Source organism: Labrus bergylta, chromosome 1 (assembly GCF_963930695.1).
Source record: "Labrus bergylta chromosome 1, fLabBer1.1, whole genome shotgun sequence".
In the NCBI taxonomy this organism is placed as follows: Eukaryota; Metazoa; Chordata; class Actinopteri; order Labriformes; family Labridae; genus Labrus; species Labrus bergylta.
In genome coordinates, this window is record NC_089195.1 from 16,706,722 (window position 1) to 16,729,254 (window position 22,533).

At 40.9% G+C, this 22,533-nt stretch overlaps 1 protein-coding gene across 1 annotated transcript in view; it reads right to left on the bottom strand.

The window, feature by feature from the left end:
* Positions 1 to 22,533, bottom strand: part of LOC110000750 (complement C3-like) — a 36,845-nt gene that overhangs the window by 9,193 nt on the left and 5,119 nt on the right. The window contains exons 8-25 of the mRNA XM_029281665.2: positions 22,307 to 22,409; positions 20,439 to 20,559; positions 20,097 to 20,212; positions 17,436 to 17,582; positions 16,680 to 16,779; positions 11,007 to 11,101; positions 10,708 to 10,899; positions 10,403 to 10,558; positions 10,114 to 10,243; positions 8,927 to 8,995; positions 4,764 to 4,961; positions 4,547 to 4,667; positions 4,344 to 4,432; positions 4,092 to 4,231; positions 3,497 to 3,709; positions 2,853 to 2,916; positions 2,668 to 2,757; positions 2,354 to 2,560 (exon numbers count right to left, since the gene is read on the bottom strand). Of these exons, the coding sequence (XP_029137498.2) occupies positions 2,354 to 2,560; positions 2,668 to 2,757; positions 2,853 to 2,916; positions 3,497 to 3,709; positions 4,092 to 4,231; positions 4,344 to 4,432; positions 4,547 to 4,667; positions 4,764 to 4,961; positions 8,927 to 8,995; positions 10,114 to 10,243; positions 10,403 to 10,558; positions 10,708 to 10,899; positions 11,007 to 11,101; positions 16,680 to 16,779; positions 17,436 to 17,582; positions 20,097 to 20,212; positions 20,439 to 20,559; positions 22,307 to 22,409 (2,351 nt within the window). The remainder of the gene's footprint in view (positions 1 to 2,353; positions 2,561 to 2,667; positions 2,758 to 2,852; positions 2,917 to 3,496; positions 3,710 to 4,091; positions 4,232 to 4,343; positions 4,433 to 4,546; positions 4,668 to 4,763; positions 4,962 to 8,926; positions 8,996 to 10,113; positions 10,244 to 10,402; positions 10,559 to 10,707; positions 10,900 to 11,006; positions 11,102 to 16,679; positions 16,780 to 17,435; positions 17,583 to 20,096; positions 20,213 to 20,438; positions 20,560 to 22,306; positions 22,410 to 22,533) is intronic.

The following is a 22,533-nucleotide window of genomic DNA, read 5'->3' on the forward strand; positions in this document are numbered from 1 at the left end:
GTCTTCAGCTGTACTGATGAACTTCTACCGCTGTGTGATCGAGAGCATCCTGACCAGCAGTGTCTCAGTCTGGTACGGAAACTGCTCTGTCGCAGACCGTAAGGTGCTACAGCGGGTGGTAAAAACCGCCCAGCGCATCACAAGGTGTCCACTTCCTGCCATTGAGGATGTCCAAAGAACACGCTGTCTGCGGCGAGCTCATGGCATCCTTAAAGACTCCTCCCACCCTGCCCACAGACTGTTTACCCTCCTGCCCTCCGGCAGGCGCTTCAGAAGCCTCCGGACCAGAACCAGCAGACTGAGGAACAGCTTTTTCCCCAGAGCTGTTTCTCTACTGAACTCTACCCCCCGAACTCTGAACTCTGTCTCTCTCTCTCTCTCTCCGCACCCTGCTGACCCCCCCCCCCCCCTTTCCCCTGCATATCACCTCACACCCATCATCCCCCCACCACTCCTCCTGGTCACACACACACATCTCTCATCCATCTGTATTATTGTATTATAGTATGTTCATATTATGTCCATATTCTTTATATTATCTGTAAACTAGTATAGCATGCTCACTGCATCTTAATCTGTATATTATTAGTATAGCATGCTCACTGCACCTTAATCTGTATATTATAATCCTAAGAATACACTTATTTTGTAGCATTACTTATTTATAGCATTTATTTATATTTATTGCATCCCATTAATCCAGCCATCCATATATACCTAATAATTCACTTTTTTTTGTCTACATCTGTAAATTTTGTAATTACTGTACATAGCACAGACTCTTGCACTTTCTGCTTATTTGCACTTCTGGTGAGATGCCAAACCTCATTTCGTTACTCTATGCTTGTATATGTGTAATGACAATAAAGTTGAATCTCATCTCATAAAGCCAACTTTGTGCCTTTAATCCACAGAATTAAAGACGATCTGGCGCGCTGGATTTCCCTCCCATTATTTATTTTGGGTAGAGTAAATCTTTTTAAAATGAACATACTCCCCCGGCTGCTTTATGTTTTTCAAGTGATCCCAGTTCTTTAGACCAGAAAAATCAATCTCTATTCTAAACAGCTCATTATCATCCTTTTTATGGAAAAATAAGCGAGCTAGATTAAAACTACAGAAGCTGCAGCCCGACTAGAAGAGGGTGGACTGGCTTTGCCCAATATTAGATACTACCAACTGGCTTGCCTTGGCTGGTACATCTGTGGGAATGGGTTAGAAATTACCCTACATCTACATGGCTCAATTTAGAGGCTGCCCATCTGGAAAATTCCTCTTTGTAATACTATGTATATTTAAAAAAAATGGGTTTCAGAGAAAGTAAGGGGTAATTTCCTCCTCCTGAACACTTTAAAAGTATGGAGAACTATTAGGAAGATAGAGGCTCTGGAAGACTGTCTTTCTACTCTTACCCCCATTTATCTGAATCCAGATTTTCCCCCTCGCCTTGTAGATTGTGCATTCACGTTTTGGTCACAAGGGTATTTGCACCATAGCAGATTTAGTGGCTAATGGTATTATTAAATCTTTTAACCAGCTCAAGGATCAGTTTAGCCTTACCACTACACACATTTTTAGGTATCTGCAGGTTCGGAGCTTTGTCTCCTCAAAAATAAGGTTACACCCAGGGGGTTCTCTCAATCTTCTGTAAAAAAAAAAGTGCAGCAGTATCCCACCCATCGAAAATTAATGACCAGGTTTTATAATGCTCTGTTTCCCCCAGTAGAGGGCGTGAGTCCTCTTAAATCACTTTGGGAGACTGATCTATCTCAGATGATTAATGGGGAAATGTCTGGTCTTGTTCATAGGGGTGTTTGTCCACTAACAAAGTTAAGGTAATGCAATTCAAAATTATTTATAGGCTTCAAATTACACCACTGCTACGGAATAGATTCAACCCTTCTCTTTCAAAGTATTGTAATAAATGTAAGGTTATTGAAGGGACATACTTCCATTGTATCTTCGATTGTCCTTTCATCAAAATGTTTTGGGTACATGTTTGTAAGGAAATTTCTGTAATGTTTGGTAAAAACTTAGCTCTTAAGCCTGTTTCTTGTATTCTCGGTTTATATTCTGCAATATTCTATAATAGAACTCATACCCCTGGAGGCCATGACCTACTGGCTCAAGGAGAAACCCTCTTCATTTTATAAAATATGGGACCCCTTCTTAACCTATATTGGAGTAGAGAAAGCACAGACTTTGCAAAGATGGACTATATGGACTTACCTGGACAGATATTCTAAAAGAGGCCCGTAGTCAGAGTTCTTTCTAAAACCCTTCTGCCTAGTCAGGAACTTGCATCTTTTGAATTTCTAGTCTCTGAGCTCATAAAAACATCCGTTCTGCCTACCAAACATGATGTGTTGGAGAGCTTCGTTACGTTTCTGAAAGCCCACAGTTTCCCACTGGTTGGTTTTGTCCAGGTATGTGGTGGCTATGACGGGCAGGGTCATGTGGATCATGTTCACCTCTCCACAGCCAGAGGGCTGATAGATCAGAGTCCCCATTGAGTTCCCACTAATGGCGTTTTCCACCAGTGCAGAAATTTCTTCTCTTCCTGTTTGCACACACACACACACACACACACACACATAATAATTTAATTTCACAAAAACGCAGATACAGGCACTGTATCACATGTCCAAATACAAGACTGTACCTTACCTGTCACAGAGATCTGAGAGCTAGTCGGTGCGTTTGGAACCAAATCCTTCTTAGGAATCCCACTGTTCAATATTACTTCCTGTTTGCCATCTAAAGATGAAACAGTGTTGGGTGATCAGTAATCATTTTAAGAAGGCACAGCAGTAAATAACTGCATTATGTAGCTATTTAAATGGTCAACTCACCTACACCTTTAGTTGTTGGGTCTAGAGTTACAGTCTGAGGAGATTTGACAAGTACACCTTCAGGCTGGAAAGACAATAATAAGGTCACACATTATACATCATACTGAGTATTTGTAATATACTGTAAGTGACAAAATGCAATGCTGCTCGCCTTTTCAATTATCTCTGGTGGTCTGATTCTCTTTTGTATTTACATTGTTACAATAACAGACACAGATTTTAATGATTTTAATGAGATTGGGCAGATTTTGTTTTCTTATACGTATACAACTGCAGTAAGATAACCAACCTGGTTACGGTTCTCTTACCGCCGTTTGAGAGTCAGACACTTAGATGGAACATTACTGGACCTTTAACCTGGACTTATTTATTTAAGCTGGAAACTGTGTGAGTTTGTTCAGTGTTTATATCTTTAAGTCACTGCACTTTGTATACAGCTTATTATTGTAGTCTCACTTGGTTACTTATTTTATTGCTTATTTTATTATCTCGTTTCTATTTTATTTTTACATTCTTAAATCATTTCTATATTTCCTACCGCTATATTGTGTTTAAGAGCAATGGTAACAACCAAATTTCCCCCTGGGATTAATAAACTGTTTCTGATTCTGAAAGAGACGCATGGAATGTGATGTGTTTCTTACCACGACACGTAACTTCCTCATGATTCCATCATTGAGGGACGAGTTTTTCACAGCTGCTTTGACCTCGATCCCGTACAATCCTTCCTTCATGGGAATAATGATGAAGGTTACTGATTGTGTACTCTGAGGATAAACTGTGACCTCCTGACGATACCGTCCGTGTTTGGAGGCTGAACTGCACACATTCTCCTCCTCAATCAGATCCACACGCACCTTTAAAAAAATAACAGACAAAACAGAAACAAGACAGAGGTATGAGAGGATTAGAAAAGATCAAGAATCATGTTCTCAGCAATCGTATGGAGACGGTAAATCAAAAGTTTTGCACGAGGTGATTTTGATAACAATTTGACTGAATTGTATCAGCTTGAAGTGTGATTTGATGGACGACATTGCTGATTTACATTAAGTTCAATGTAAAGCCCTTGGCCGAAAGAAACCAACAACTTGACGGGTTCTGGGTCAAAGTTGTGCTTTGCTGAACTTTTAGTTCTCATCACTCTGAGGAACATTTTGACCAACATGCTTCTTATAAAAACATCACAATCTCCTTGGCTCTGTCCTGATTAATTGGAGCTGAGTAACACAGACTTACTGTGGCAGTATCTGGGCTGTAGTTGTGGAGGATTGCTTTGACCTCCAGCTGCTCTCCTCGGACGGCAGAATAGGGCAGCCTGAGGTCAATGAAGAAATCTTTCCGTACAATTACTTCAAAAGGCTCGCCAACGCAGATTCCTTAAATATGAGGAGAGGATAAAAGACCATGATGAAAGAGAGACAAAAAGGTGGATTAGTTTTTGGTCAAAGAGGCACACATGGAAATAAAGACGAGTCACTTAATCCTCACCGTGAGTTCTGGACAGACTGATGCCGGTGAACTGCCAGGTTGTGATTGAATCTTGCAAAGGAACATTTTTCACAGATGATGTGGTGTCACTGAAAAGAGGAAACATTTTCATACTTTTAAGAGATACGAGGTCGCTTCAAAAACTTGGTGATGTTATTAATGACTTCAAGTGTGATTATTGTGTGTAGAGATGTCTGACTCACCAGTTAGGGTTTTGTCTTGGGCAAGCAGGAAGATTGATATCCAACCAAAGCCAACTCTCAGGGAACTTGGTGCGAGACACAATTTTATTGCTATCCATGTAGCTGTTGTCATCCTCCCCAGCTAAAGAGTGATTAAAGAGTTCAATGAGCGCGATGTTCAGCATGATTATGGTATAAAACACCCCAGGGTGTCCTGTCTATTGTCCCTGTCTCTTACTTCGAGCCAGTTGGAGATTTTCTTCCTTCTTTTCTGTCCGCTGGTTTTCCATCTCCCTGCAGCAGTGCAGGAAGGCATCGACACATGTTTGACTGTCCACAACGTACTCACTGCGCCTCTCACAACTGCATGAAACTGGGAAGTCCGTCAAGCCATCCCGACAACATTGGCTTTGTAGTTCGTCTTTGTATTGGCTCACTGGATAAAAAGGGGAGTAGAGTAGAGTAGAGTCATGGGTGGAAAGGTCTGGAATACATTGTTAATTTGGCAGCTATAATAGATTCAGTCATAGTCAAGATTAAAATGTTCATCAGTTTTACTCATATTTTAGTCATTTTTTACGAGGGACCGGTAGCCTGGTGGTTAGTGAGTGCGCCCCATGTAGGGAGGCCATGGACCTCTCTCTCCCTATCTCTGACTCTATCCACTGTACTGTCTGTAAATAAAAGCATAAAAATCCCCCAAAAATAAACCATTAAAATGACCCTTAAAGGTTTGAGTCCAGTGTCAGTCGACAAAAACCAAAACATTTGAGCCCAGTTTTAGTCGATAAAATTTACATTTTAAATATTGCTTTTAATCCAAACATTTTCTCTCTTTAAATTTTACAGATTTCAAAAATTGGTATCAAGGCGACAGGTCGTATTAGCTGTTTTTCTCTAAACTCGTAAAAAAACATGAAAAACCTTACACAACTCAAGCAAAAAAAGAAACGCAACTTGCAAGAGCTGTTAAACAAATGTAATCATTAAACACTCACAGAAAACATAATACTGCACTACTAAAACAATACTTAAACAACTTAAACATTATGGTGATAATATTTATCCACTTTGAATTAACCTATAGTGGAGAACTATCACTGTGTAGTCAGAATACTTTTAGTACTGCCACTGTTATACATTTGAGCAGAGAAGAGCTACAAGATTAACATTTCAAACAGCTTCTGTGAACATCTCCCTAGAGGTTTGAAAAAATATCCTAGGATGCACTGGGACACATCATCAGTGATGTATTCTGAGTTCATCGGTGTTTCAGGTCCCACAACATCAGACACCCTCCCTCAGGCGACCCAGCCAGGGTTGAACAGGCCCTGGCTGCAGTCAAAGACCTTACCAAAGCTTGTGACTAGTTTCTCAGTGATAGATGGTATTGCAACACCATCCACAAGGAATTGAAATGATGATCCTTTTCCATGCCTTGGAGGATCCACCTTCCCCCAGGGACTGATGTAGTGGTGTAGTGATATCAGGTCATCCATAAAGGCTCTGGTGGGGGGCTGCCAGGTTGCCAGACTTGGACAGTGGGCCTCTGCATTCAGTCTCAGCTGCCTTGACCAACATGTTCATAGCTAGGGCAAAAAGAATAACTGAGATGGTGCACCCAGTTATAATCCCTCTTTCAAGCCTGTGCCAGTCGGATGTTGAGCTCCCAGCAGACAGTCTTAGCCTGAAGTTCCCATAGTAGCCCAGGATGAGGGCCTTGATCCTGCTGGGCGCATGGTGATTCTCCAGGGTGGTCTCAACCAGCTTGTGAGGTATTGAGCCGTACGCATTGGCTAGCTCGAGTCAAAGCACAACCAGGTCCCCCTTCCCTTCACGGGCCTCCCTGATCAACTGAGTGACAACTTCGGTGTGTTCCAGGCACCCGGGATCTCCTGGAATGCCACCTTTCTGAACTGGGGTGTCAATGTACTTGTTCTTTATGTAGCAGGATGATGTGTCTCCTCCCTGCTTAATGTGTGAGTTTGTGTTGCCTTTCTTTCAATGGGGTCCTCATTAGCCTATCACCTCATAGGGGCACTCTATAAAGGGAAGTCGTTTCCAACTCCTCTCCCTCTTGCTCTTTGTTTTGCCCACCCACCTCCGGGTCCCCTCACTTCCTTCCCCTCGCTGGGGAAGGAAGGAACATACTGGTTCAAGTATGTTAGCAGAAGCTGTTTTGGCTGAAAACGTTTTTCCTATGCGCTGTTTCATCATACGTTCTTGCTTGTATTTAGATGCGTTACTTGCGGACCCTCCGCAGGCATGAATGATGCTGCTGGTCTCTACCGCTACATCGCGAGAATTACGCGTTCCTCTCCGTCTTGTGTTTGGCACTGTGAGCTGGGTGAGTTTTTGTTGGAGAATATCTGGGATGATAGTGTTGAAAGGCGAGCTGAAGTCCACAAACAGGATCCTAGCATAGGTCCCTGGGGAGTCGAGGTGATGCAGGATTTATTTCAGACCCATGTTGACTGCATCATCCACCGAAACTGTCTGCCCGGTAGGCAAACTACAGGGGGCAGGGGGCCTGTGATTTCCTTCAGGTGGCTCAACACCAGTCTCTCAATGGACTTCATGACAACAGACTTCAGGGCGACGGGCCTGTAGTCATTGAGTCCTTTGATGGCAGGTTTCTTCGGGAATGAAATGATGGTGGAGCTTTTGAAGCACAAGGGCATTTCACACAGCTCCAGTGACATGTTGAAGATCAGCATGAAGATGGGGGCCAGCTGCTCAGCACAGGCTCTCAGGCAGGAGGGACACACACCGTCTGGTTCTGGATCTTTTTTTATCTCTGAAAGAGCTCAGTTACCTCCTTCTCGCAGATTGTTAGTGCAGGTGGGGAGTCAGAGGGGAGTGGGTACTGAGGGCAGAAAGAAGATCATAGGCTGTTTTCGAAACCGCATACTACATACTACTATCTAAATCAGTATGCAGTATATACTGTATACTGCATACTGAGTTCAACAGTAGTATGTAGTATGACTGCCAGTCGTCGGTTATTTTGCAGTATGCTTGGCCCTGGTTAAACTGGTTTTACTCAGCTGTGAATAATTTGTAGTAATAGAGCAAGCCAAGGACCCTGTAATTGCAGCTGCTTGTCCAGCTGTGGCACATGCACTGTACAGTCTACAATGCAGGAAAATCCGAGGCAGTAAGACTTATAAATATATGAATGTCATATTTGTTATTGGTTCATAATGTGGCAAGATATTCAGTCACCGCCATCGACGAGTTCAAACAGCTGTGCTCCGGCATTTTGATCTCTGACCTGGCACTTTGCATTGTGGGAAACAGTACGCGAGGTAGACTGGTCCGATGCATACTGTACAATTTTCCCAAATCAGTATGACATCCAGGTATTTTTGGCATACTGCAGATCTCGCAGTTGTTCACACAGTGCATACTGCATACTGCATTTTGGCCAAATCAGTATGTACTAGTAGTATAGCATGCGGTTTCGAAAACAGCCATAGTCTGGGTGTCGGGGTGGTGTTGATGGGGTGAGTGTGAAAACCTGCAATAGAAGCTGTTCAGGTCTTCAGACAGTCTATTGTTACCTGCAGGGGGGTGGGTGGGTCTCCTGTAGCTTGTGACCTCTCGCAGGCCTCTCCAAACTGACAAAGTTTTTTTTCAGCTTCTCAGCGTAGCTCTTCTTAGCTACCCTGATCTCCCTCGTCAGCTTGTTCCTGGCCTGCTTGAACAGGTCCAGGTCCCCACTCTTGTAGGCTTCCTCCTTGGCCTGACCCATCCGGGATGTGTTCACTGAGCGAGGTTTCAGTAAAACACAGGGCGGCGGATCTTCAAAAGTACAAGTTTCTTGTGTTTAGGAGCAGCAGCTCATCTATCTTGTTAGCCAGAGAGCGGACATTTACCAGGTGATTTGACAGGGGAACAGTGCGTAATCCCCGCTGCCTCAGTTTAATGAACGCTCCTGCTCGCCTGCCCCGTCTGCGGCAAAGTCCATAGAGAGATTCAGCTCCTCCGGCAAGAATCTCCGCGAAACTTTCTGGTTCAGTGGAAACCGGTGAAAAAGTTCGGCAGAGGACAGTCCAATGCTAAGTAGTTCTTCTCTGGTATATGAGACCAGAGAAGGGGAGCAGAAAACTATTAAATTAAATAAAAACACGACAAGTACTAGAGAGCGCAGAAACCATCTGCGGCGCCATCTTTGCACTTCAGACAATCTGAACAGGCATAGGTAGAAACTGTTTTTTAAAAGCCTGTCCCACATGGATATAATACAATGTATCATGGAAATACATTTTAAAAGTAAAAATAGGGTTAGCTCATTTTTGTATAGTATACTAGTATATTTATCACCACAAGATGTTAGAACAGTTTGCTGAGTGTGACTGAATATGGAGCTATGTGGTACGTAAAGGTGTTGATTCTTACCTAAGCTGGTTGTGACATCCGTTATAGAAGTGGCTCTTCTCCTCCTGCTGGGGGCGGGACATTTTAATTCTGGAAACACAGCACAGACAATTTCTTAAAAAGGTGCACTATGCATCATTTCAAACATGAATATAGCAGATGTCAAATATATCTTAACTACATATATGAGTAATCGTTTTCAGGAAAAAATAGTGAAATCAAACTCTCTCAGTGTTTGTTTTTCTTAGCTCTGTGTTCACACTAATGGGATGGTGGTTCCATTAGCTTGTTTATGTTTCAATCAGAGGCTCAAAAATGTTCCATAGACATTTTTTTCCCACTCAAACCCCTATCCGGCCTAAGGGTTGGATGAAACCCTGTTCAACCGTTAGCCCTGCCACCTCGGGTAAATGGCCCCATCCACTCAGGGTGTATGTAGAGGCATAATGGCAGAGTATTGTTTCAAAATCTGAGGGATGATAGGGAACAGTAAGGTTATTCTTCTCCTTCTTTTTCCTTTCTGTTCTGAAAATTACTCTGGACTTGTTTTCATGGGGGAGCTATGCCAAAATGCCGTCCAGTGTGAGCAAGGCCGCCGGTGGCCCAGCAGACCGGCTTGTAGGCGAGCTGACCCAGCCTTGTGTTTTCCCTGTCGTGAGATCCAGTCATTTCTGTCACTGCCATTTCTTGACTTTCCTTCACACTTCAGGTTAGGGCTAGCTTTTTGTTTTTTTTACGTGTAGCCGGTGCTTCACTCACTCGTAACACAAGGGAACAACTGAAGGAGTACCAACTGATTTTCCAAACAGAAGAAAAGACTCTGTTTGGACTAAAATACTTCAAAGAAATAAGAACTGAATTGACTTTGTGCTGCATGTCAGAAGTGAGATATGGACAGGGGGTGGTGCACTAAGAGAGTTTTGTTCTGAGAGACTGGTGCTGAAGTGAGACTTCTGCTGGATCGAAAGCTGCATATTATACCCTAAAACCCAATAAGGTTTTGCCAACTTATTCCTGCATGTTATTAAGGACGTAATACTCTTAAATCAAAATAAGGTCACTCAACAAAGTTGGACGCATTGCCCTTCTTGTGCACTTATTGATGATTTCACAACCACTTGTCCTGAGTGGTTCTTCATATGTTCCCTTCTGTACATAAAAGACCAAAGAAGGTACATTGAGTGAAGGGTAGAGCAGAGTCTTGGTACCTTGTCTGTAGGGAGTCCCAGAAGCAGCGTTGGACTCAAACAACAGCCCTGCATCATAGAACACACCCATACCGTCTTTTCCTCCACCTGGTGTGCAGCCTGTGTCAGATTTCTCTACAATGTCCCACACCTGCAGGAGAAGGTGATTCACACACAGCAAAACAAACAGCAAAGGCTCAGATATGTGTCACATGTCTGGCTTACAAAATGAATACTTTCTATGTGTGCAATTTGTATCTTTAACAATTTAACCCCAAACAAACATTTTAAAAGACAAAAGTAAAATTGCCTTCTTCTGGGTGAGGCGGTGCTTGTTGTTCAGGACATAGACGCCTTTGTCCACTGCCACCAGTCCCACTGTGGCCCCTGGGTCTCCTGTTACCTTCAGACCAAACATCCTGCGAGGCTCAAAGGATGGAGCGGGTCTCGATGATTCCAGCCTCAGCTAAACGTGAAGGAGATGTCAGTGAGATCTGAAGCTTCTTATCAGTTTAATGAGTGTCATTCATTTTGAAAATTCCCTAGAAATATGCATTCATGTTAATCAGTTTGTGTGTGGGTGTGCTGTGGCACATTGCTACATGTGGGTCTCACCGAGCCCATGCAGGAGTCCTTGACATCCACCCAAACAGAGTCGGACACCACTTCATTATCATTTGTGTGGTAGTAGGCTAGGATGCGGAACGATGGCAGCATTTCTTTGGTGATAGGGATTATCAGGGAAATCAGCACCTGACCTATTGAATGGAATCGGCCATTTTTCACCAGCTGACCTCTGCTGAGGACCTGTTGACTCAAACATAAACAATCAGAATATAGAAATCAAAAACAACAATAAAACTATCGCATATGCACATTGCACATTGCATGTGCAGATGCAAAACATCTCTTACCAGGTATGTGATATCACTTCGTGCGTTTTCCTGCCTGTTTAGGTTAAGATTAATTTTAAGATTTTCTCCTACTTCCAGCTCAGCTGCATCCACACCTGCAAAAGTGACACACTGATATGACCGACTGTTATGAGTGCCTGACACTGCAAAGATCTGGAGCATTGCTAATGCTTTGTTACTTTCACCACTATCACTACCTGTGCTTAAAGAGCCCATAATATGACCTTTTTGGGGTTCGTATATTTAATCTATGTACCTACTAAAGTATGTTCACAATAGCTAAAGTTTGAAAAAAGTGTCTGTTGTCATGTACTGCCGCTCCATGCACCGGACTCATCGGATTATTTTATTACGTAAAATACACTATGCCCATATACGGGTTGTGGCAGATTTGATTGACAGCGCTGCGCACTGCATCTGTCTGTCAGGTCAGGAGGCTAGGTCCGTCGTGTTTCTCATCTTTTTTTCTTCGTTTGGAGAGTTTGTTTAACACATATCTGACAACATATATGGCTTGCTTTGCGGTTAACAGACCATCCAAGAACTTGAAACGGAGTTTGTGTGATGTCAAAAACTAAAGGTCCACCTCGGTGGTTAACCGCAGACTGTAAATATGGTTATCCAATGTTATGATGAATGTTAGACTCCAAGTAAATGTCGACATTAAAAGACAAACTTTGTGCATAAAGTTCAATATTAATCAGATGATACCCGATGGTTAAACAGGTTATAGAGGATGATATTAATGTTACATGGTTGACGTTCATTTCGACGGCCCACAAACTCAAACTTCAACATTTTCTCTCATTATTATTATAACATAAACAGGCGGTAACAAGTACAAAACTAAAACTGTCGACAGACAGAGATCAGCTATATGTTGAAGCTTAAACAGAATAATTGATTTGTGCAAACAGAATAATTTGATTTGTGCAAACGGTTACCAAATTCAATTTTTTTTGTCTCTTTGTATGAGTTCAGGAAAAATGTATATGGTTATTAATATAGTTTTTCATCGTTACAGATGCTCTTACAAAGAACATAGCAGTAGAAATATAAAATACAAATAACATATGGAATGAAAATAAGATATAAAGCCATAAGTACAAGAAATAGTTTGAAGATTACAGCCATGTACCGAACTCATGTTAATAACAAATGAGCTACTGTATGTTGGGTACTGAAGCACAGAGAGTTGGGACCTGTTAATGATTTAAATAATTCAGGTAGTATTTGTTTCATGTTAAGATTAAGTACTATCCACAATAAAATACTAAATTTTTCCTCCAAAATCTGAGATAATTCTACGTAGAATATCATTCAAGTGAGTGAGAGAGCTGAAAATAGAATGAATACATTAAGGTTTAGCTTCTTAACTTTGAATAGATGTTGATTACCTGAATACTGTACCTTTGTTGTCTGGGTAGTACACTGTTGAATTTACGCACAGATGAATACAGAAAATGCACAAAAAAATGATTTAATGGATAACTGCTATTTTCTGTCTTTCTTTGCCATCCTTTAGACACCGCACTAAAAGTCCATGTTCTCCTGGATCCATGTCACATGCTCAAGCTCCTTCTGAATTACTTTTCAACAGTTGAAGTTCTGGTGAGAGAAGATGGCCAGCAGATAAGACGGCATCAACGAGCTCCACAAGCTTCAGGAGAAGGAGGGTCTGCACCTTGGCAGACTGTATTCATGCTTCAGCTGTTCAAATAAAAATAGATCTCCTCCTAACAACTTGGAATCAAACCATTTTCTTCCCATTTTAAAACCCTTTGTCCAGTTTAGATGGGAGAAGTTGATATTATGTGATATTGAGCTGGGAAGACTACATTTCTAAATAATTTTAACTGTTTTCATTCACAAGTTATTGATCTTATTTACTCTCGATTTATCTTGATTTAAGAATGGGGCTGCAAAGGTCATATTTTTGCAATGACTCTGTACCATCCCATTTTCAGAACTACATTAGTATTTGGTAAAAAAAATGTGAAAAGAATAAAAAGTTGTGTAAAAGTAGACTTCCTTCCCTAAGCTATTGAGTTGAGCATTAATGCATAATTTAGTCTTGTCATTTCAAATCTAAAATGTATACTCATAAGTAGAGACAAAGGAGTGCATTTATATAGAAATATTTATTTAATCTGAAAAAACACATTCAAAAAGCCTGTTTTTACAGCAGAGATTAACATGTTTACAGCTTGGTAGAAAACAAACAAATAGGTCTGATTAGCTCATGTCTTGTCTCTGTTTTGATTTGATGAAGCATAAGAGTTATTCACAATAAGGCGTGTAGCTGACCTGATTCGGCGGGCGCGGTGTAACGGTTTGCCAGGAGGCTTAAAACCAGCCTCAGCTCCAGCTCTCAGCCTGTCGCTAGGTTGAATGAAGGTAAGCATTTCAAGCATGGAGACCGCCATCGATGCAGGAACATGTGGGTGACATGCCTCAGGCCCTCGCAGCGAGTTGTTGAAGAGAAACAACTCTCTGGGCACCTCGACGGACGTGTCACCAATAATCCACACTGTGTCTATAGGAGAAATACAAAGGTGTTCAATTAATGCCTCAGGCAAGACAAAATGTACAGTTAACTACACGTGACAGGGTGTTTTTTTATTAGCCACAGCTGCAGGAATAATTTTGAACAAGGTAGCTGCAACTCCTAATAATAGATGCCAGTCTTAAATACTATTTTTTCTAAAACTTACAGTTGTTGGTGTGCAGCTGACACCATTCGTCACTGGCCATGACCACAGACTCCATGACTTCACGGGGTTCTATAGAAAACAAATATCTTATGATAAATACTAAATATTTATTTTTCAATTGTCATGTTCACCCACATCGCTGTTGACATCAGTAAATATAAGTCCAAGACATTCCTCTTTTTGTCAGAACAGTAACAACCATGAACTATATGCATTGTAATATTGATTTCTTCTGGATGTCTCACATATTTATTTACGGTCTATGGTCTAACAGTAGTTTTATCAACAACAGTGTTTTGTCAAAATTAAAGGACAAGCAATAATGGATAAAAATAATGTGAAAATGTTTATTAGGGCCCGAGCACGAACCGTGCGAGGAAACCCTAGCGATTATTATTTTTAGTATTTTTATTGTTCTGCCACTTTGCGGCCACTTTTGAGGGCCTGAACGTGCACGAAAACTCACCAAACTTTACAGGGTCTTCAGGTCTCGCTATTTCGATATTTTGGTGGTTTCGTAAACAAATTTCGCAAAATGGCTCAGTGGCGCCCCCTTGAAATTTTCAAAATGGCCTCTCCATGAAGGTTTTTTTCACGTACACTCATGAAAATTGGTACGCATATTAAGCTTGTCAGGATGGACTAGAAATCCTCTTGCAGCATTTCAAAAAACTCGACAGGAAGTCCACAAATAAAGTTGAATTTCACGATAATGGCCCAAAATCGCTAAAAATTGCCAATTTCAGCCTTCCTATTTGAATGAACTTGTCCGAGGGCGCTCATCCGATCAGCACAGTGTCAGTGCGTTCTAGACAGGCTCAACATATCTCGTTGTGCGCTGCAAGTTTTTTTGTCAAAGGGCGTGGTCATGGCGTGCAGTGAATCACTGGAGCATGCGTACATGGGCCTTTTATACTCTCGCATGCAGCCAAGGGAGTGGTGTGTCTTAAAGATTTTGTCCACGTTAGATGTCCTGAATGGAATCAATTCCCATATTGGAAATATGTTTGGTGAAGGGACAACCTCGATACGATAGAGAACACAATGTGAGAATTTAAAAATGTAAAGATTAGCCTCAAAATGTTTCTTACATTTTATGATAATACTTTGCTAACGTATTGCTCTGCTAACCCGGACAAAGTCTAGTAACTGCTCTGACAAATAACTAATTACCATAGTTGTATATTTAAAAAAAGTGTAGTTTTAAGACTTTAATTAAATATTTGGGTTGAAGATAATTTGTTTTAACTGTGTTGTACAAAAGATAAATGTTAACTTACTGTTTATAGAGATAACTCCAGACGAGCAGGAAAGTCGTAGGGGATGATAGCAGTCATAGCCGTTGGCTTTGATGTGAAATGGATCGTTGAGCTGAATGGGCGGAGTTAAGTCCCGCCTTAATGCTGTTGCTAGGTTGATCCGAAGTTAGGTTGAGACCCCATTGAGACTGCAATTCCAATATGGATGTGCCCGTCGATTAGACTCATTTGCTGCCTCCGTAACAGATGGGTGACGTCACTCAGGGTTCGTCCAGTAATATTTACAATCTATGGTTGATCCGGGTACTTTATGTCAAAGCTACCCAACTCTCAAAAGTTTTCAAAAATATATGTAGCCCTGGGCAATTTAAAAGCTTTATATGCAATTTTTTGTACCTGGCTAACGTGATGATTACAGGGTACAACCTACGTTGTTGCATTTTAATGTATGTGATTCATTGTCAATAAGTCATGTCATTTTTTTCTGTTTGGTGATTGGCGGTGGGGTGGGAGTTAGCGGTAAGAGTAAATGAGGAAGAAAAGAGACGAGAGAGAGAAGTCCGTGGCAGCAGCAGCGTGCAGCAGAATTAAAAGACTGAAAAGTGAGTTTTTACTGTCCAGCTCGGTCAGTTAAAAGTTTCCCCGGAGTGTAACGACTTTGGAAGTGGACTTGGTTAATGTGAGTGTGAGCTGCAGCGGCAAGCTGAGCTCCGACACGACGAGGGAAGAAGAGGATTTTATCTAGTCCGACGGTCCTCCGCAGTCAGCCATTAGTCCGCTAGCTTTGTCTTCACCTCCGAGTTGTGTAAGAGACTGTTGCTGTTTGAAGTTTGTAAGACTTTTGTTGATTGTGAGAGCAGCGGCTAGCTGTATACCACTGAGTGAGGAATAAGATTTCTGCCACTGAGGGTCTGCCATGTTCAGCCTGCCCGCCACCCGCTCGTCATCTGCCCGCCCGCAGTTCGCAATCAGCCTGCCAGTGTATCCTACTAGCTTGATGCTAGTGACTTGAATTCTGTTACTGTGAGTATTCACCTGCTATTACTGCCTGGTCAACGTGAACCAGCTTCAACTGTATTCGGCTACAACTCTACACCTTCAACCAGGCCTGCAACGGGGGTTTGTTTTATTTTATTTTTTGCCGGTTTGTGAGAGAGTGTGTGTGTGTGTGTGTGTGTGTGTGGGCCCACAAGTTTATTTCTAGTTCTTCATAAAAGTGTTAAAAGCTATTTTTTGGTGTTTACTACTAGAGGTTTTCTATGGTACAATGCGTTTGGGGTGAATAAAAAAAAAGTTAAGGAACATTACATTTAATTCAGTCAGCTGAGTTAAAACTCTCATTTGAGAAAAGTCAGTTGTAGGCTACCATATTTTGGGTTACTGTTATTTGATATATGGTAAAAGTCACTCATTTTCTTTTTGTTAATAAATTCCGGGTCAATCCTTGGGACATATTTGTCATGTGATTTATTTAATGTGTTTATATTCTCAGTAAGACCACAAAAAGGAGTTGTATGATAATCATTTAACTTTGAAATTAAAGGTGCAGGTGCGCTGCCTATTGAAAAGGGTACAGAAAGTGCTACATATATTTTATCCAAATGAAATCCAGGATTGGATTATCTGATATTATTCGTCAAGGTAATCTTTTTTTTCTTTTGAACAACCATGCACTTGTGTTACTTGTGGTTGTTCCTCACCTATGTGGATGTAGTTGTTGCTGTTGGTGGTATACGGTGCAGCTGTCATGGTGGCTGTTGCCTGTCTTTCATGGGAGATATGTGGATCATTGGTTCTTGCCTGCAATTAAAGAACAAACAGGTTAGTCTACTTAGGCTTAAATAGTTGGATAAACCTTTTTCCTATGCTAATATTGCCTGAACTGAAATAGTTTAGCCTAGCAATGTAGTGTGCCCTCATGATGAATAAAGAACATAAATCCAAAACAATCCAAAGTATTTTCATACAATAAACAACAAAGCACAAGTCTTTAAGTCTGCATATGATACAATACATTGTCTGTTACCAACACTGCATACAATAATATTGTTTAATTTAGTGAGGTAAAAAGTGAATGTTTGGTTTTTATTTATTTGTAGGAGTAATCTGCTTTAAGTTACATCCAATAAACATCAAGTCAAACTAAAACTTAACTGAAGTTATGAATGATTTCAGATATGTGCCTGCTGGTTTGGTCTGCTTTATGACTTTCTATTCATATTATTTAACGCTGTATTATTCTGTATTTGGCCACCAGGGGGCAGAAAACTGTCAACACTGCGTTACACACCTGTAAATAGCTATGAAAAATGCGTATTATTCGGATAAACTGGCTTTATATTGTTTGTTGTGTGTATGAATTGACCAGGTGACAAATGAGTTTCCCCCCTGGGAATCAATAAAGTTTTCTAATCTAATCTAATCTAAATTAAGAAGGTGTTTATAAAAACACTTACAGTAATTGACAGTCTGCTGGTCCTGGCCGCTGTATTGATGGATAGCCGTGCCATGCCATTAGCTACGGTGAAGCCCTGCACCTGACCTGGATCGACCACCACTGAAACACCTCTTGCTGGAGTGCCATCAGGATTCACAACTTCAACCTGTCATTTGAAACACAAACAGTTAAATTATCAGAAAACATATGTATACATGCAGCTGCATGCACAATCTTAAGGTCAGGTACAAGGCAAGTGTTTGTCTTTGTAGTCCCAGCAGTCCCAAATTTAAAAAAATAACCCAATTAGTCAGAATTATTTTTTATTGAAGAACTTGTGCTTTCAAATTGTTTTTCTGCAAACTGTTCATCCCACAGTCTCCTTTCTTTTTACCAAATATTACTGAGTCTAAAAATTGAACTGAGCTCATTTCTATTTCCTTCCACTTGGGGTTTTTGGTTTCACTCATCCATGTCATTATGTGTTTTATCTGAGCAGCATAGAAATACTTACTGAGATCTGGTAATGCCAACCCCCCCAGTGGATTTCAGTTTCTTTAAGTTTTTTAATTTCACTCTCGGTTTTTTGTCATCCTATATGAATTTTCTTAGGGTTTTATCCCATTCCTTAAAGGTTATTGGCTTTATATAAGTTGGTAAGTTTTGAAACAGGAACAATAATTTTGGAAGTATTGTCATTTTAATTGATTTAATTCTTTCAAAGATAGATAGATTCAATATTTTCCATTTATTCAGATGTTCTTTCACTTGGTCTATCAATTTTGTGTAATTTATTGAAAACCGTTCCTCCAGTTTTTTTGGGGGATTTTAACCCCCAGGTATAATAATTCTTTGCATTCCCATTTAAATTTGTATTCTCTCTTAAGATCATTTTCTATTTCCTCACCTACTGTCATTGCTTCTGTTTTATTAATATTTAATTTATATCCAGAGGCTAAACTATATATATTTATTTCCTCCATTAAAGTTGGGAGGGATGTATTTATATTTGTTACGTAAACTATCACATCATCGGCATAAAGTGCTAATTCATGTTCATTTTCTCCAATTTTAATGCCAGTTATTGTTTTATTTATTCTTATACTTTCAGCTAGTGGTTCCATGCATAAAGCAAAAATTTGTGGTGACAGACGATCACCTTGTCTTGTACCTCTTTTGAGTAGAAACGTGTCAGACAGTGTCCCATTGACCCTAATTCTTGCATTTTGCTGGTTGTATATTATTTTTAAAATTTGTATGAATTTATGGTCAAATCCAAAAGCTTCAAAAGTATCAAATATAAAATGCCATGGCAGTCGGTCAAATGCCTTTTCAGCATCCAGAGTTAACATTAACAGTTGCTTACATGATTTTTATGAGTAATCTAACACATTCAGGGTACCATCCTTAAGCTGTCAAAAACATGAAAAACTGGAGGAGAAAAACTTTACCGAAACATCAAAGGACATTCCTGGTTTGTAAAACTTTGGCGTTTTCTTGAAGGTGATGGTGTAAGATGACGACATTGTCGCATAACCTGGCCAAATGCGATTTTGGTAAGGCTACTGTCACCTATTTAGGATAGGAGGTCGGCCAGGGTTAGGTGCGCCCTCTCGTTGCCTAAATCCAGGCTATCATTGAGTATCCCGCGCCCCAGACCCGTCGTGAGCTGCGCCGTTTCCTCGGCATGGCGGGCTATTACCGAGGGTTCTGTAGGAACTTCGCAGATGTTGTTGCACCCCTCACCAGTTTAACCAGTGCTATGAAAGCCTTCATTTGGTCCTCAGGTTGCCAGGCAGTCTTTGAATCAGCCAAAGCGTTCCTCTGTAGTACACCTGTACTGGCAGCACCTGTTTTCGCACGCCCCTTCAAGCTGGAGGTGGATGCCAGCGTGAACGGTGCAGGTGCGGTGTTGCTGCAGGAGGATGGGCATGGTGTTGATCATCCAATCAGCTACTTCTCCAAAAAGTTCAACAAGCACCAAATGAGGTACAGCACTATCGAGCAAGAAGCTCTTTCGTTGTTGCTCGCCCTGCAACATTTCGAAGTCTATATGGGGTCTTAGTTCGTTGCCCGTTGTGGTATATACTGACCATAATCCTCTTGTGTTTTTGGCGCAGATGAGTAACTCTAATCAGAGATTGATGAGGTGGTCCTTGCTTGTGCAAGATTGTCATATTGATGTGCGTTACAAAAAAGGATCAGAGTCTCGTGTCCACTGTCCTTCCTCAATGACAAACATTTTGGGGGAAATGTTTGTCATTTAGGAATGGGGGTGTTGTTTTTCTGCAAACTGCACCAGCTGTGCATATAATGTAACTGACCAAAAATAATAGAGGATCCTTAAAATAACATGTGACTTTCCCATACATAAATGTGTTTTTGCAAAAGCCTATTTCTTTGGAAGTAATTGCCATCCTTTTTTCTTTTTTTTTAGATGAGATTGAGATTCTTTTTTTAATGGGGAGATAGGACAGTGGATAGAGTTGGAAATTAGGGAGAAAGAGAGTGGGGAATGACATGTGGGAAAGGAGTCACAGGCTGGATTTGAACTTGGGCCGCTTGAAGGACCAAAGCCTCAATACATGGGGCGCACACACTAACCACTGCGCTACCAGCGCCGCTAATTGTCATCCTTGAGCTGTCAAAAACATTAAAAACTGGAGGAGAAAAACTTTACCGAAACATCAAAGGACATCCCTGGTTTGTAAAACTTTGGCGTTTTCTTGAAGGTGATGGTGTAAGGTGATGTGACAATCTGGATACTTCTCAGCTCTGCCTCCACCATTTCACCACCTGTGAGTTCATCCAGAATCACATGATCACACAAATTGATAACAAAACTTGAACATCCCTTTGCTTGCTGCTTGATAAACCGATACAGAAACATGCATCCTTTACATCTTCCGCATCTTAATTTGGAAAATGTTGACATAAATAAAACTTGTTTAGAAACTTAAGAGGCTGAATTAGTAAGAATATAAAATGATCGATCATACAGAACAGAAACAGTCAGTCTCACCGCTCTCTGTAAGCACGCTGACTGCTACAAATATGGAGCTTCCCACAAGTTCCATAATGTTGTTGAAGGTCTGTGTGATGTGCTCCCTCCTCAGAGTAACCAATCCGTTACCTCCCTGGATCTAATGTGACAAAATACAGGAATGCATCTTTAAATGTAGTACAGTAATGCAGTGAATACTTGGAGGTACTTCACTAAACTTGAAAATGTAATCCATCAGCATGGCTGTTATGATCACGGTGGCTATAGCTCTGTCATTAGGGACTTGGATAAGAACCGGATGGGTCACCAGTTCAAATCCTGTTGCGGACCAAAGTATGGAAGTTGGTGTAGTTGCTTGAGAGACGCCAAGTCACTTCCCGGGTACTGCCGGGGTTTTTTATGATTTCAATTACTGCATATAATGTATGCTTAAGGTCACATATTATCCTCCTTTTCAACCAGTTTAAATAAGTCGCAGAGGTCCCCAAAACATGTCTGTGAAGTTTCTTGTTCAAAATGTTTTCTTCCTGTGTTCCGTGTATATGTGTATACCTGTGTACGAACTGTGCAAGGCTGTGACATCAAATTCCCCCCTAAGGGGACAATAAAGTATTACATTAGATTAAAAAAAAATCTACTCTGATCCTGTATTTAACATGCTTATAAACCCCTCTATTTCAGCCCTGCTCAGAACAGGCTGTTTCTGTGTCTGTAGTTTTAAATGCAAATGAGCTGTGTCTGATCACAGCTGTGATGACGGCCTTATAGGGCTCAACAGTGTGGTTCCGGATGAAAAATTGCCATTTCTTTTCTCCATAGCAGATTTGATTATTAGCCATAACCATCCAAGGTAGACTTACCACGAGCTACCTGAGTGTAGAACGATGGTATATGCTCCTGTAGGAGACACAAGTTCGTATGATATCAACCTCAATTTAAAAAACAAGATTTTTTCGCAACATCGGGGAAAAGAACTACACTACCCACGATCATAGAGTGTTTCTGATTCTTTGAGCCTGCTGTTACCATAGAAATTTTTCCTGCCCCTCGGAATCGAATGCGAACAGATACGTTTCGCGACCAGGCTAGCTAGTTAGTTAGAAACACGAAATGTAGCCTACCAATAACCTTGTCATGCTGCAGTGAATGTAGTTTATATTTTCCACAACAAAAACTACAAGATAGTACAACACTTGTATTAACATTATAAACAATATAACAACAACAAAAGTTACTTTTAAGAAGAAAAGATATCACTTGCAATGGATTGTGGGATGGGTAGTTCCTTGACTCTGGATGAAAATGATGTACTTGGTCTTGTACCTTTTGCCTTATTTTCCTTTTTTAATGCTGTTTTGGTGCCGAATTAAATGTACTATAGTCACGAGTATTGGGGTAGCTGGCTATCTTGGTTCCATGTGACAATCTCATGATAAAAGGATTTTGTGAAAAATCAAGGGAGGATTTGAAATGTATTTCCGGAACCAGAGGTGCCGAAAAGGTGGGCGGTCACTGTTGAGCTCTATTGTTCACAGTGAGATGGCAGACTCAGAGGACAGAACAAACACCCAGCTGTGGGAGTGTCCCCCACCTGGGGGAGGGATTACTTCCATTTGTGATGTCATGAAGGGAAAATCTCCAGACCGCCTGTTTGAGCACACATTTTCTGAAACGTTGAGCAATCAAAATATGTAGAGGACAGACTTTCCTCACAATTGAGGGGTTTGTAGACAGACTAGGGCCAACTATTAGTGTTCAAAAAACATGGTAAAGTGTATTTTGCATAATATATGACCTTTAAAGCCAAGCAGTAAGACATACAATAAGTGATCAACTATCAAGCTAAAAAAGAAAAAAAAAACAGAAAAGTAAAGCTGTGTGCTCACCGGCACTCTCTGAAGAGAACTTGGAAAGCTCCTCTTTTGACCATCTTGCATAACACCAAACACCACGTAGGCCGTCCCATCCACTTCTTGACCAAACAGGTACCTAAAACAGAGGGGGAAATAGAAAATTTGATTGTCAACAACACAACCTTTAATCTTTGAACTTCCCTCGGGATCAATAAAGTATCTATCTATCTATCTATCTTTTTTTTTATTCTCCTCAAATT